This window comes from Mauremys mutica, chromosome 9 (assembly GCF_020497125.1).
Source record: "Mauremys mutica isolate MM-2020 ecotype Southern chromosome 9, ASM2049712v1, whole genome shotgun sequence".
In the NCBI taxonomy this organism is placed as follows: domain Eukaryota; kingdom Metazoa; phylum Chordata; order Testudines; family Geoemydidae; genus Mauremys; species Mauremys mutica.
The window spans coordinates 101794488-101809801 of record NC_059080.1 but is presented as its reverse complement, the minus strand read 5'-3'; the positions used below and the strand labels follow the sequence as shown (position 1 = coordinate 101809801).

The window sequence follows — 15314 nt, the reverse complement described above, 5'->3', positions numbered from 1 at the left end:
AAATAACACTTCCTTATTTACTTTCTCCAACCAGTCATGATTTTATAGTCCTCAATCACATCCCCCCTTAGTCATCTCTTTTCCAAGCTGAAAAGTCCCAGTCTTATTAATCTCTCCTCATATGGCAGTTGTTCCATATCCCTAATTATTTTTGTTGCCCTTTTCTGAACCTTTTCCAATTCCGATGTATCTTTTTTGAGACGAGGCAACCACATCTGCACGCAGTATTCAAGATGTGGGCATACCATGGATTTATCTAGAGGCAACATGATATTTTCTATCCTATTATCTATCCCTTTCTTAATGATTCCCGGCATTCTGTTTGCTTTTTTGCCTGCCACTGCACATTGAGTGGATGTTTTCAGAGAACTATCCACAATGAATCCAAGATCTCTTTCTTGAGTGGTAACAGCTAATTTAGACCCCTTCATTTTATATGTATAGTTGGGATTATGTTTTCCAATGTGCATTACTTTGCATTTACTTTGCAAATCAATCAAGAATGACAAGCAACATGTAAAAAAACCCAGGAAATAACAGAACTGCTCATTGATCTGTTTTCCCGTTCAGTCCGAAGACTCGGTATTATAGTCTGGAATGATTTGTTTGATGGTGTCTTTTGGGTAGAGGGAGAGGATGGGGAATCAATTCTGAAGGACAGACGTAGGTGGCTGTTCTTCTCCGGGCCATGAGATGTCAGGATTTCCAGCTTTTTCGCAACATGAACTGAAGACGCTAATCCAAGTACTGTACAGGATCAAGCTTGGAAGTGCGAAGTGGCTACCCTTGGAAAAGTGCCCTCCGCTCCCATTGACAGTGCTGAGCACTGCAGGATCCAGCGCTACGGGAGAGCTGTTGAGCTGCATGCTGCAAAGAAGCCAAGACATGTTTTTCTTTGGTTCCTTTCTGTCGAAACTAAGGCTGTGATTCTGCCGTGAGCCCCCTGCTACCAGATACTTGCACCACCCAAAGAGAGCTCCACTGAAGTCAGCTGGATCCACATAGCACAGGGGCTCAAGTGTCTCTCACTAGGGCTTTGAATCTATAAAAGGGCGGTGTTGTCTATTCACGTGCACGTAAAACTGAGAGCCAGGAGCACCTGGTTTTAGCTTCAGTTCTGAAACTGATTTTTTCTGTAGCCTTGGACTAGTCACTTAACCCACCTGCCTCAGCTTTCCCCTCTGTAAAATGGGGACAATAGAACTCACCTGCCTGTTAAGAGGTTGAATTTCCTAATACTTGTGAAGCTTTGAAGACAAAATCACTCCCAGTGCTAAGCGGTATTATTGATTATTATATATTTGTTCACTATTATTAAATGCTGTCAACAACTGCAGGAAGAACTCAATATCCTGGCGCTCTTAACAGGTAAAAAGCCGTTTGGTTTCCCATTTAAAGAAGTGGGGCACCCAGGGCCTGTTGTTTAGTCATTGTGTTATACAAACTAATCTCATTTATACTTCTGCACATTCTTGGGACTCATCGATGCAGAAAGCAGCATGTATGAATGCTTCTTCCGTATGGATTTTCTTTTCAGAAGCATTTGCCCTTTGGAAACATTAAGAACAGATTAAAAAACATGGATGCATCTAAAGTTCACAGCAAAGGCTCCTAGATCTTGAAAAGCAAGTGACGGTGATATGCAGTGGGATCCAGTGTTTGCGATCAGAGATCAAACCTCTTCCTAAAGCCTCTTCCTATTTGTGCTGCTGCCTTTTGCCCCTCATTTCCAGGAGGGACGTTATCTATATCACACAAATCATGATCTAGCAGGACTATCACCTGAGCACCTCTCCTCCCCTCCCACCACCATGGGAGAATCCTGCAGGACTGGAAATTACATGCGTTTCACAGTGTGAGTTTTATTACAGTTCTAAAATGTTTAAGTAAAACTGTGCTCTCTGGATCCATTCTAATAAAATCACCAGAGCTCCATGCAAATAACTCATGAAAACAGGGGGGGAGGAAACACTATATTTAAAAATATATACAAACCTCTGCCTCAGCAAATTGTTTAATCGTAAGAGGTCACAACAAAGTATATTATTTACATGGTTACCTGAGGCTGAGGAAAGTAACAAGAGGGTGAAATATTACAGACAAAATGGGTAATACAGATTTAACTATTTTATTATAAGACCATTTTATTGGGTGTGCTGCAATCGGAAATCAGTATCTATTTACAGGGAAGGAAATAAACTAATCAAAGAGGTTATTTACAAACAATATCTATTTTTCATAAAGCACCTGCATTTATACACCTAAAGGACACTCATCCTGTCCCTTGAATCCAAGAGAGCCATTCCAATAGTACCGGGAAGTGCCTAGCATCTCGGCTAGATGGGGATAAAAATGCATTGCTGCCACATTAGCTAAGCTATGCTAACTAACCTGTTCTAAAACGCTTGTCTAGACAAGGAGTGTCGACTTAACACATGCTAAACTGGGTGAGTTAAACTTGAGACTCCCACCCACGGTCTGTGGCTACCAGCAAACATGTTGAAAATTGCCCTGTCTACACTGGGGTTTTAGCTTTTGTTAGCTAATTTGTTAAAAACACAATTTTTTTTCCTAATGAAGAAAAGGCCTACATTCTAGCCTACCCAAGAGCTACGTAAGGGCTGTAGATTTCATGCCCGGTAAAATAGCTCTGAATTGGATAAGAAAGTGTTTTGATTTAAAGGGGGTTCCGGTCAAAGGGATTTTACAGTCAGTTATATCAGCTCCTAGTTAATCCATTCATCATGAGACAAGGCCAGTTCTGCATCCTCACCCAATCTGTCCTTGTCTGACTCAGGAAGGGAATGGTTAAGTACTGAATTAGGATTTCCAGAGCTGGGCAACAGAGAATCCCAAATGGGTTGCCTGATCAGCTACTCATTTCGCAGGGCAGAACGCATCTGCCCATACCGCGTTTTCTCCAGCTGGTGATTTGTGGGCGAGCCTAAGGCACAGACAGCAGGGGAGGGTGCAGGTTAGTACAGCCCGTTCCCTTCTCTACCGATCTGTTGTTGCTCTCGAGAGGACACGCCTACGTCCTGACTACATGGATTCCAGATGTTGACCTGGCGGCCCAGCCGCCTTTCAGCGGAGGCCCATATGTGTGGTCTCCCTGGTCTGTCAGCGCCTTATCACACATGGATTAGCTCTGTGAGTCCCACCGCCCCCTTCGTGTTTTGGTTTCTTTATACAACACGGTAGGTGCCCACTCCTGCAAACAGCTGATTTCTTTCAACTCACAGTGAAGTCAATGGGCCAAATTTTGACTGAGGCTGAACAGCAAGATGAATGGAACTCAGCTGGTGCTTAGCACCTCTCAGAATGCAACTCAGTGGGAGTCCTGCATTCGTGATCCTTCCTGGCAGCTGCTTTCTTGCCTTGTTGCTGAAGGTGATGATTTTATTTCAAGCCATTCTACACGTATCTGTGAGGATCCCCCTCACAAACGCTGGAGGCCAGGCCTCTGAATAAGCAGTTCAAAATAAAAGCAGAGCTCTAGTCTCCTCATTTGCTGTTCCTCACACTCTGGTGTCCATTGCGTACATTTTGGCAGTCGCTGTCTGAGACGATGGATAGTATGTGTTTGCCACAGTCGTTCCAGCTGGGGAATACATCTTCCTGAAGGAATTGGGGGGATAGAACCTCCCAGAGCCAACATCTGTGTTGCAAAGGGAAAGAAAGAGGAAAATCTGATTAGCAATGACCCAGCCATTTCCATCAGCAAAGTGCCCTCAGAATACAATGCGATGATGCTTCCAATTTGTTAATAAGGTAAATTATAACATTGCACTTTACACTTAGACCTCATCTTCCATCTGAGGATCTCAAAGCACTTCACAAAGATGAGTAAAGTATTACTCTCCGCATTTTATAGGCAAAACACTGATGCCCACTTAACCATCACACATGATGATGCTGGATAGGAGATGAAGCTTTTTATATAGGCTCTGTGATATTGGGGACTGGGTCTTTAAGGGCTGAGCTTCCCAGACAGAGCACCTGGAAGCTCTTGTTGTTTTGTGCAGCCAGTTGGACGGAACCAGACACAGAACACAGCAGATCTCTTGTGAGCACATGAAGTACTGAGTGATCTCTGAATGCCACATTCTCCAATGCAGTCAGATCAGGCGTGAGCCTCAGGTAATAGCCTCTGATAGGCTGCTGGAGAGCTATAGGAAATTTGTGAAGAATCTTGGTCCTGTTCTAAGCTGCTAAGGATCCACATCCCAGCAGTCAGAACCACAGCAGTGAATTCAAGGGTCTAATGGACACACAGGCTTGAGCTCTCCTCTCTGCCCGGGAGATGCCGCCTGAGCAACGTTCTATCGCTCTGGACATGTGTAACAGCTCCTACGAGATTATTAGCCTTGTCTCGACTGTGTTTAGTTGATGCCGTTGGGTCTTACCTCGGAAGAGATACATGCAGCAGGTGAGCACAGCCCCAGATAAGAAGCAGCCCAGGGACCCAGCCATTCCGAGCCAACAAGACCAGCCAAACTTATACTGGATGCCAAGAAACACATTGTGCAAAACCAGGGTGGAGCGCTCCACGTACACCCCGAGGGCATACCATACTGAGCCAATAAGGCCCGGGAAGCCTGCAGGGAAGGAGAGAAGAGCACCGGAGAGAGCTGTCAGACAGGTCACGGTGATTACCGGGACTATGCGATTCTTGGCGTATACTCTGCCATCTCCTAACGCTCCCATTAGCTCCTGCCGACTTCATCTGGCGGGTCCCATGTGTACTCAAGGGCAGTTTATACTCGATGGGTTTGCTTGCTCAAACGTGTGATGGACACTCTAGCTGGCTGACATCTTTCAAATTTTTAAACTTCTACTTAAAAGTGTGTTGAGGGGGAGGGGAGATTATATATCTATGCAATTCCCCCCTGCCCCACCGTCCCTTGTTTATCAACTTGTAGCTGATCAGGAGTTTTTGAATTTCAATGTTTTTCAGGCATATTTTGAATTTGGATACACACATCCAGAGGAAATGGCCAACGAAATGTTCACAAAGTGCTTTTCGATTAGCTCTAATACGCGCTGGGCCATACAGAAGCGGATCTCTGAGCACGTTATAAGCACATGTATTCAGAAGCCCGGCTGGCATTAGATCCTTTATATCTGTGAGGGAAGTGACATTGAGAGAGCTTTTTTAATACTGGTGCAAATCCAAATAAATAAAGTGACTTTGTCCATAGTGAGCCAATGCTATAACTTGGCACCTATTTATCCTAGTTACTTCTCTGGCTCCCATCACGCTAGTATCTAAGACTCTCACATGCTAATGTTGTTAGCCTCAGAATACCCCGGTTGTGAGGCTAAGGCAGGGCAGTGCTATTATCCCCATTTTACAGATGGGAAACTGAGGCACGGAGAAGCTAAGTAACTTGCCAGGGTCACAAAGGAAGTCAGCGGTATAGTAGAGAATTGAATTTGGTTGTCTGGCTAGCGGCCAAACCATTGGACCATGCTTCCTCTCCTAGAGCGTGTGTCTCAGCCCACTAAACTACTCTCACTCCTTTGCACTAATTATTTATTTTTAATCGGGCCATCTATAATCATGTGACCGCACTGGACAAATACCTGCTATGAGCAACGTAACTCCAGACACGAGACAGATGCGCAGCTTGATGGTGGGCTCGTCCGTGAGGAATTTGACACAGTCAAGTCCCAGGATCAGGAAAGCGAATCCAAACCCCGCCAGGATGTCTGCTGTGATCATCATGGCTCTGGTCAGCACCAGCTTCACTGCAGGACAGGGTAGGGGGTTGCGGTACAGCAAGGAGATACAGCCAGGATCCTAAAAGCTAAAGAACTGGGGGCAGGTCTACACTACCGTGTGAGTCGAGGTAACTTACGGCACTCAGGGGTGTGAAAAAGACACCTCCCCAAGTGACACAAGTGACAGCGACCAAAGCGTTGTTCACACCGGCGACGTAGCTTCCACCTCTCGCAGAAGTGGAGTAATTATGCTGATGGGAGAGTGCGCTCCCATCGTCACAGAGCGTCTTCACCAGATGTGCCCATTGAAATCAAAGCACCTGAGGTAGCAGAATCTCTCCAGAAAGGGGTATTGCGTGAAACCTTAGGCCTGGTGATCAGCTGACATCTGCCACTTCCCAGCCACATTTAATCCCCAGAAGAGAGTGGCTGCTATGCAGCACTCTAAAATGAGTAAGTCCCCCATGTAAAAATCACCCCATCTTTTGGATAGCACCACAGTGTTAGGCCCCACCATTGATGTCACACCCTGGATGATGGTAGTTGACAGGCCCATAGTTGATGCTAGTTATCCATAGTCTTGTTTGTATACTGGACATTAATACAGAAGGCCTCTTCTTCCCCCAACCGGTGACACATCCTCAATTAATCCCACTGCACTATGGCTAATCTAACCATAGATACTTCAAGGATAAGAATGTCTGGAAGATGAAGAGATGGGATGGCAGCAGGCACCGTGGGCAGGCCTTTGCTGAGGCCTTTTTATTGGGATGAGGAGGCAGCCAGAAACATGTCATCTTGTCCTGAGCACCCCAGCCAGCTGTGCCTTTCATGGAGGTTCTCCTGACAGACAGAAGGTGAAACTGACCCTGTGCAGATGGCCAGCGCCAGGCGCACACATGGCCCGTGCCCCACCTAAGGGTCTGTCTTCACTGCCGAGTGGATAACTGCAGTCACTCCTCTCCAGTTACCTTAGCAAAAGTGAGAGCAGCCAGATTGTGAAATCCTGCGGAGTTGCTTGTGTCCACACTGGAGCTGTCACAAAAGTTTCTGGGGCTGTATCCCATGGTTCTGCCATAAGCTGAGCCACGCTACAAATTCTTTCCCAGTGAATTGTGGCAGAACTTCTCTGACCTTTTGGGGCACACGTGGGAATTGTGGGAAGCCCTTGGAGGACTAGCAGCATTTGAGTGGTACAAGCCTGCTTCCACACTACTGAGCAGTTGTGTTAGCGGCTGATGAGTTGTGCTCACTCAAATGCAGCTAGCCCCCTGACGGGCCAACTGGCTCGAGTTAAAAGCACCATCGCACTCGAGTTAAGGATTCTTGTGTGGACAGGACTGGAGTTAGGGACAGCACTCAAGTTATAACTCATTCACTTTGCAGTGAAGACAAGCCCTAAGCCTTCAGGTTTCTAAGAGTATCAAATCAGCTTTACATCTTGCAATATGATAAAAATCTCCTGTGGAGCCTGCCATACAAAATCTGTCCTTGGAAAGGAGAATGTTTGAAGCTCCTTCACTGGAGGTTTTCCAAAGGAGGCTGGATAGCCACCTGTAACAACTGCTGCATCTTGGCAGGGGGTTGGACTAGATCAGGGATTCTCAAACTTTTTTTGCTGGGACTCCCTTTGAAAATATTTCAGGGTGTGACAATCTCCCCTCCCTCTCGCATACCATGCCACCCTTCCATGGTTTGTGATTGAAATCTGAAGCATACGTACAGGGGTGCTCGGCAAATATAGAGTCATACTCGTCACAGGTTTGAATCCCATCGAACACGTTGGTGACGCATTCCCACCACAGACCACGGCACTTCGTGCTCACCTAGAAGTAAAAACGCAGCCAGTGAGCACACCCAGATAAAACAGCAGGAGCCAGAGGAGGGAGCGTGAGGGACATTTTAGCCCAGCAAAGTCAATGACAAAACTCCCATTGACTTCCACAGGGGCTGGTCTTCATCGCTGGACAATTGCTCAGGCGAAAGTGTTCAGTGTACTGAGCCCACTAGCTATCATGCTGACCTGTATTGTCGCATCGTTTTCTCGTGCTCCCCTGTCTGCAGCCCCCTGTTGTCTCTTCTCCTATGCTTAGATTGTAAGATCTTTGGGGCAGGGACTGTTTATACAATGCCTGGCACAAGGGGGTCCTGGTCTGGGCCTGGGATGCCTAGTTCCTACAGCACCACAAATAGTTAATGACAATAAGAGTTTTGCCATTTCCAGAATCAGGCTCCAGGCTGGTGGTTACCAACATGCCTGGAACTCAGGTCCCTCGGGACTGAAAAGTCACTGTACAACTTGGTTCTGAGTGAACATGGCTTTAAATTAAGATGATTCTGCCCCATATAATTTTACCTCGAGCCGCCAGGAATTTGGTAGGGGAAAAAACCCCATAGCTTGTGCTTTGGGGTTTCCTGTTTCAAAGTGAACTTAGTGGGAGTGACAGCTGCTGGACTCACATCCCCAGGGACTAAGATCCTCTCCTGAGTGTGTGGACAAGGAGGCCAGCAGCAATGACGGCTTCCCCCAGGCTGTCTTTTTGCCCTGGGACCATAACTCGGGTTGAGGTCATTCACCATTCATGCCCCCTCGCCCAGATTCCCAGCCCCCTGAGCCTTCCCACCCAACCCCCATAAGTCAGTCTAACATGGAAGATATTTTTGTTAGCACTGTAAATATGCCAACGGGAATTAAGCACCTCTTGCGTATTCTTGGCATTGCTTGTACATATAGCAGGGAGCAGGGCTAACGTTTGTGCTACCTTGGACTCAAGTCTGCATTACGGCTGCCAGAGAAATCCCAGCCTAGTTTAACAAAAAAGTAACCCCCGTAGGAAAGAGGAGCAGTACCTCTTGTTTGGATGATGAGACAAATCTCCTTTTTTGGATGGCAAAACGCACCAAATATCAGCCTTAAATTTAGTCAGATAATACATAAGAACATAAGAATACCAGGTACCAACCCAGTTAATAGGACACATTACACAACTTGTAATCTCTTGAGCCGGGGAAATGATACCATACTATACTGAAAGCGAATGCTCTGTACATCTATGGCTGGGTATATAACCTACCCCTCTTGGCGTAAGACAATACCTTACTAGATTTGGTTACTATTACACACTGGACTGGCAGGTTAAATGTTGGTTCTGTCAGATCAGCCAGTCCTTTCCCTCTAGCATATTAGCTAAGCCATGGCCATTTAGGCTACTCTTAGAAGGGGTATATTGATACTCAGGCACAATGATTTACACTTAGACACATTCCATTTCCTATTCCACCTAGTGTCAGTGTCAGAGAGCTTAAGGCCAGAAGGGACCATTAGATCATAGGCCAATAACTTGTGTTAGACTAAAGCATTCAGTCCTCAGGCTGTTAACCTGTTGTCTGCCACAGGCAGAGAACAGCAGAGACCGAGGCTGCCACTCAGCCACCTCATCCTGACACCAGCTAGCGCCTACAGTCAGGCCTTCAAAATGAATGATTTCAGCTACATCGATACTCCAAATCTAGAGCTATGCAGGGCTTCAGGACTCCCCAGTTTCCATGGAGAATCCACGTCTCTATGTGCAAAACTCTACCCTGGGCCTGAAATCTGAACCGAGCCCTTTGCTAACCCAAGAGAGCTCAGTCAAAGTTTTGTGTGTCTTGGTGTGTTTTGAGTGTCTGTCACCCCCCTCTCCTGGCCCTGAATTCCTTCAGACACCAATGGCAAAGCCAAAACACCATGAGAGGCTCCTGTCTTCCCGCATTCTTCCAGGGTGCCTCTTACCTCTGCACTGCCTTCCCTGTCTGTACCCGTACGGCCACTCCCCACCCCCCATTCAGAGCTCTTCCCCAGATGCTGCAGTGCCAGTAGGGAGTGAGCCATCTCACCCTGGCTCGGTGAGGAGAGCATGGGGCTAATTGGTGCTCTATTGTAATGGGCCTGTTTCATCCTTGTTCCCCCCCGCCCTGACCTCTCCTGCGTCATTGGTCTTTTCAGCTTGTATTTCTCTAGGTGCTGACATGGCTGTCATCACAACAGTCCCTGAGCGCCTCCCTGGTTAATAAAGAGAATGGCAACCAAAGGTCTCTGTCTGCAGGGCAAAGGCCGTGTTCACCTTATATGTTTGCACCATGCCTAGCAGAATAGGGCCCCGGTTCTGTGCTGACAGCTCCACTCCTCTGGCACAATGGAAATTTCTACCATCAGAATAAAGCTCATCTGGGCTGCAAGACACAGCTCCTTGGGGGCCGGGCCAAGACTGTGGAACGAACTTCCCAGGATCTAAAACTCTCCACCTTCAGCTCCGCCTGTCAGGTGCATTTCTGACATTTCTTCTGTAACAAACATAGAGAATGCCTGTCGCTAGATCTAAAGAGCCTTTTAAAAATGACACCACAAAACACTGCCCTACACATACTTTCCCCCCTAAGGAGAGGATGAGAGACCCAAACAGATGTCATGGAACGCACGGTTGGAAGGCTCTCAGATACTGCGGTGATGAATATGGTAGAAGAACCGTTAGAGAATACAATAAAAATGTTAATATTCATTTCTAACCTGGCTGAAATCAGAGAGGGATGACGTCCCCCGAGAGAGCTTTTTCTGAAGCAGCTTCCAGGACCAGGAAAGTTCAGGGACTTGTTCAAACTTATCCCAAGTGAACTGAGCCTCTAGTCCAGAAGCTCCCAAACGTCATTGGTTCGTGGGCTACTTTCTTAAAAGATGGTTGTGAAGCGAGTAGAGGGAATATCAAGCTGATGCTCCCCAGGGGTAGGTGCACTGTTTGGGAACCCCTGCTCTAGGGCACTGCTATCCCAGCCCAGCAACGTGCATAGTGATGCTCACCACAAAGGAAACCTAACTCCAGCTCGAACTAACAGCCCCGAATAAAAACTGCTCAGGGATTCTTACTGGAAACGCAGCTCCTCTCCCTGCAAACCGAAAGCTGATTGAAACCAGGAGCAATGTCAATTTCCGAGCTCCCAGAGAATTGATCATTTACCTGCATGCCCATATTTAGAGAGGCAATGAACTCATTAGGGGAATTAAGAAGCTCATTCTATCAGGTATTAACGCTGGGGGCACTTTGCGGCGTGGTTTGGTATTCACGCTCAGGGCAGGGACGTGAGAATAGTGGCTACCATTAACCCAACTCCGCGTTAATGGAGCACTTAGGTGAAACCCGAGGGGAGGGTGAAGACAAGGTTAAAAAGCCTTTTGTTCATGGGCTGGATCCTTTATACGAATTGTTTTATTCCGAATGAATTCAGGTCTGTGAAAAATGAATAGCGAGGCACAATCTAGTTACGATGCAGTCAGTATGTTTAGGTGCTTTACTGTAAATGGCTAGATTCTGGTGTCTCCCGGTTGTCTTTTAAACTTTCCAAGCCCCGTCAAATTCAAGCCATCTGCTGCTAGAGGCAAGGAGAGAAAAAGCTTCCAATGACCTCGGATTTCTCACATCTGCCTGCAATAGACTGAAAATCCAGGGCCAGCTTTGGTATAGGTGGAAGACTTCCATTTACACCTGCTGGGGATCAGTCCTTAAATGTATCTGAGCTTAATACTTAGACACGCTGAACATCATCGTTTCGTTTCTTTCTCCAGTACAGATCTCTGAGCACCGATCACCATAGTACCTAGGCCTTGAGACTATTGGGGTTTGTGTTGTTAGGGGAAAATCATCTTTCCCTGTTGCTGTTGTGACCTTTCACTGTTCTGGGTGGGCCCTAACATCATGAGAGCAGATTCTGATCTCTGCGCCAGTGGTGCCCAGCCAGCATGACCCCTCTGATTCCATACGTTAGCAAGTAGGTGGGAGATAGGAAGTCTGTTTGTAAGACTGCCTGGGAGTGAATTTCACCCCGACTGTGCAAAGCACAGACCTTTCTAGAGAACATATGTTCTACAAACTGCAGCCCTTCAGCAGGGTCTGACCATTCTGGGGGTTTCAAAGGCAGCAATAATAGATCTGTGTGGTGCTGTGTACTTGTGAAAGTGATGAGTGTTTGAGAGCCAGGGGACTGCTTGGGACTGCGTGGTGGGAGGCAGGGTGGTCAGTCTGCTGCTTTGATACTCGCGATTTACTTTTGTTGCAGTTTTTCTAGACTGCTAATCTGTGTAAATGTCAACGGGGAGATTTCTGAGGCTCAGAACTAAAAGCCAATCTCTGCATTCCCCCCACAGTTCTGCTAGCCCCATATGTGTGTCTCAGAAAGCCACTCAATTACAGACCTAAAAGTCGCAATTCTTCAACAACAAAACTTTCAGAAACAGACTCCGATGAGAAACCACAGAACTGGAATTAATTTGCAAACTGCACACCATTAAATTAGGCTTGAATAAAGACGGGGAGTGGAGGGCTCACGGCTAACACTCTGAAACCTATTTTCCCATGCTAATTTTCCCCCTTCTGTTACACACACCTTCTTGTCAACTGTTTGAAATGGGCCATCCTGATTATCACTACAAAAGTTTTTTTTCTCCTGCTGATAATAGCCCAACTTAATTGATTTGTCTTGTTAGAGTTGGTATGGCACCCCCCGTCTTTTCATGTTCTCTGTGTATATATATATATATAGATATATATAGATATAGATATAGATATAGATATAGATATATATATCTTCCTACTGTATTTTCTACTCCGTGCATCTGATGAAGTGGGTTTTAGCCCATGAAAGCTTATGTCCAAATAAATTTGTTAGTCTCTGAGGTGCCACGAGTACTCCTTGTTCTTTATCTTTGGCTTCTTTATTTTACAGAGTCTGATCTATAGAATTCACAAAGCGAGGAGAAAACAACCAATCCAGGGTATCCATGTGGACTGGAAATGTAGGACCGAATTGTGCTCTCTTACGCTGGTGCAAATCCAGAGTAATGCTGTTAAAGCCAATGGAGTTATTCTGCATTTACACCGCTGACGCTGAGAACAGATTCTGGGCTGTGAAATTTGTCGCAGTAAGCAATTTGCTAGAGCAAATACCACTCTCCAAAGTCATTAGCTGCTTTTCACCCAAGATAATAGGGAGAAAGTATGAGAGACAGCGGAACAATGATGCTAGCGGGAGCTACCAGGGCCCTAATGCCTACGCTCTCTCCATTTTCTTGGCAGGCTCAGTCTGTAGGATTCCTGAGCAACCTGGCAGCTTGTTTTCTTACAGACGGGTAAACAGAAAAATCAGACTGCAGTGGCACTTGGCAGCCTTTCATGGAGAAATCCATTCCACCCCATTTACCACTGGCTCATTGAACTATTTCCAGCCTTTCACTCTAGATGGAGGTTCCCTATATCGATGTTGCGTCTGAGCAGGTGGTGCCATATCCCCATCACCCCAGCGGGTGTTTTAGCCTCCCAAAGGCTGATGTGCTGGGCTCTCATGATGTGGCTTTTTGTTGCCTATCCCCAGGAAGCATGACTGTCCCCTTTGGTTTCCAAAGGAACGTTCCCATTGCCATGCATGGGTCACCCTCATCTCGATCTTACCTCCAGGGAGTCGTCAGCGTTCACCATCCAGCAGTCTGTCCAGGTGGCTGCTATCAAAAACCCAGCAGAGAAGAAGGCGAAGAAACACGCGACATATTGGAGAAGGTACCTCATCCCAACGCGTGTTCAGCACGTCCTGGGCATAAAGAACACCACCTCCCAGGGAGCCTCCGGGCCTCAGCTCACTGCTCCTGTCTTTCAATGGCCATCAAGCGAGTGAAGTTCCCTTTTCTTTTACAAACACTAATGCTCAACTGTACAAAACTTAATGTTGCTGCGAGAACAATACACACCGGCTGCAACCAAAGGAGGAGGGTCTGAGAGGTCATCCGGAGCAACCGAGCCCTGGCAGCCAATCGGATTTGTTCAGGTAAAACTCGCTATGGCTGGGGAAAAGCAACTCAAGTTATGCAGAAAGTGCACGCAGGCAATTAAAGAGTCCAAAACTTCCTTGGAATCATGGTCAGGGTTGGGACAATTTGCAGTTTGTCTATGAGCTAGGGAAGTGATAGAAGAGCAATCAAAGTAAGCTTCAGGATAGACGTTTTTTTTAATGCCCAGAGATCAGGAAGGAATTCGCCCCTCTCTCTCTCTGTCCGTGTCAGAGCACTAGGCAATTGATAGGGGTGCACTTACAAAACAGGCTAGGTTTTACCTTCCTTTGAATCAGCAGGTCCCCAGGGTCTCTGCTGGAGGCAGGATGCACAGGAGATCTGATTCAGTATGGAAATCTGTTACCTTTAAAAGGAAAGGAATGTTTAAGAGACAAAGGCCCAGACAACCCAGCATGGACACACACCCCCTTCCCACCTCCTCCCTGTGAACAGACCACCCCTACCTGGGTGAACTCAGATCTGGAGCTGGACATTGCAAATGGGTCAAATCAAAACATGGGGTCCAAGTTCAGTGAGCTCTAGGTTGGTCGCAATCTGAATTCAGACCCATATGATGGAAGGGCTAAATTCTTCTAAAAGCTTTTTTGTCTGCTCATCCTCTTCATTCGAAATTCAGGCCCTGCATACCCTGTTTTATCTGAAGGATGCTATAGATGAGTAGACAGCTGGATAGTAGAGAGAGCATGTCATTAAATCTGATTCTTTGAGAAAGGAAGTGATTTGTGTTCAGACTGTTAAAAATGATTTGCCTTTTCTTTAAGGCTTGTCTACATGGTGGCGGAGTCCAGACAATGGAGAGGTGAACTGCAGAGTGCACTAGTTCTAACTAAAAAGAACAGGAGGACTTGTGGCACCTTAGAGACTAACAAATTTATTTGAGCATAAGCTTTCGTGGGCTACAGCCCACTTCTTCGGATGCATGGAATGGAACATATATTGAGGAGATATATACACATACAGAGAGCATGAAAAGGTGGGAGTTGTCTTACCAACTCTGAGAGGCCAATTAAGTAAGGAAAAAAAAACGTTTGAAGTGATAATCAAGATAGCCCAGTACAGACAGTTTGATAAGAACTGTCCCATGTAGACCGGGCTGGTGCGAACTAAAAGGTACCTAGCTCGTGTTTATGTAGTTCAGTTTCAATCAGGATTATGTTATGCTCACTTGGTACCTTTTCATTCACACCAGCGGGGTCTACACAGGCAGTTAGAGTGCTACACGTTAGCACACTCTACAAGTCACACCCCCTTAGATCACACTGTGCCACAGTGTAAACAAGCCCTTTTTAATCTCACACGCCTTGAACAGACAATTGAGAGACGAGATGTGCTTGTTCAAGGTTCCTCACTCGCCACCACGTTACTCAAGGGATCAGAACACTCACAGTGAGGGCTGGAAATGGTTTTCTCATCCAGTGAGAATTTCTGAGGTTCCAAAAACTTTCCCCTCCTGAATCAGGACAAAAGGTTAAATGTTTGAAAATTTTCACACGCCAACAATCTGAAAAAATAAAATCGGTTCGGCTCAATTGAAAAGTTTTGTTTCAATAATTACAAAATTTTTCTTTTTGATTTCTGACCTATTTGTGGTAGAAATAAAATTACATTTCAAAAGAACTGAAAAACGGAAACATTTTGTTTTGAACCTGTGGAAATGGGATGTTTCAGTGATTTCAGAACTTTTGTTTCTTTCAAGTCAGAAAATTCTTCCGAAGGGACC

At 46.2% G+C, this 15314-nt stretch overlaps 1 protein-coding gene across 1 annotated transcript; it reads right to left on the bottom strand.

The window, feature by feature from the left end:
* Window positions 1–2059: 2059 nt before the first annotated feature.
* Window positions 2060–13437, bottom strand: CLDN16 (claudin 16). Its single transcript, XM_045030976.1, has 5 exons — window positions 13200–13437; window positions 7448–7550; window positions 5587–5751; window positions 4407–4598; window positions 2060–3658 (listed from the first exon to the last, which is right to left on the bottom strand). The coding sequence occupies exons 1-5, from the start codon at window positions 13311–13313 to the stop codon at window positions 3519–3521; spliced, it is 714 nt and encodes a 237-aa protein (XP_044886911.1). The 5' UTR covers window positions 13314–13437; the 3' UTR covers window positions 2060–3518.
* Between the last annotated feature and the right edge of the window lie 1877 nt (window positions 13438–15314).

What these genes read in the sequence shown, in the direction of transcription:
- CLDN16 (XM_045030976.1), bottom strand. Translation starts at nt 13,313, where the DNA reads ATGAGGTACCTTCTCCAATATGTCGCGTGTTTCTTCGCCTTCTTCTCT. An exon ending in TATATTTGCCGAGCACCCCT is followed by an intron (nt 5,752 to 7,447) that starts GTACGTATGCTT and finishes CCTGTCCTGCAG; the next exon opens with TGAAGCTGGTGCTGACCAGA. An exon ending in AGTTACGTTGCTCATAGCAG is followed by an intron (nt 4,599 to 5,586) that starts GTATTTGTCCAG and finishes CCTTCCCTGCAG; the next exon opens with GCTTCCCGGGCCTTATTGGC.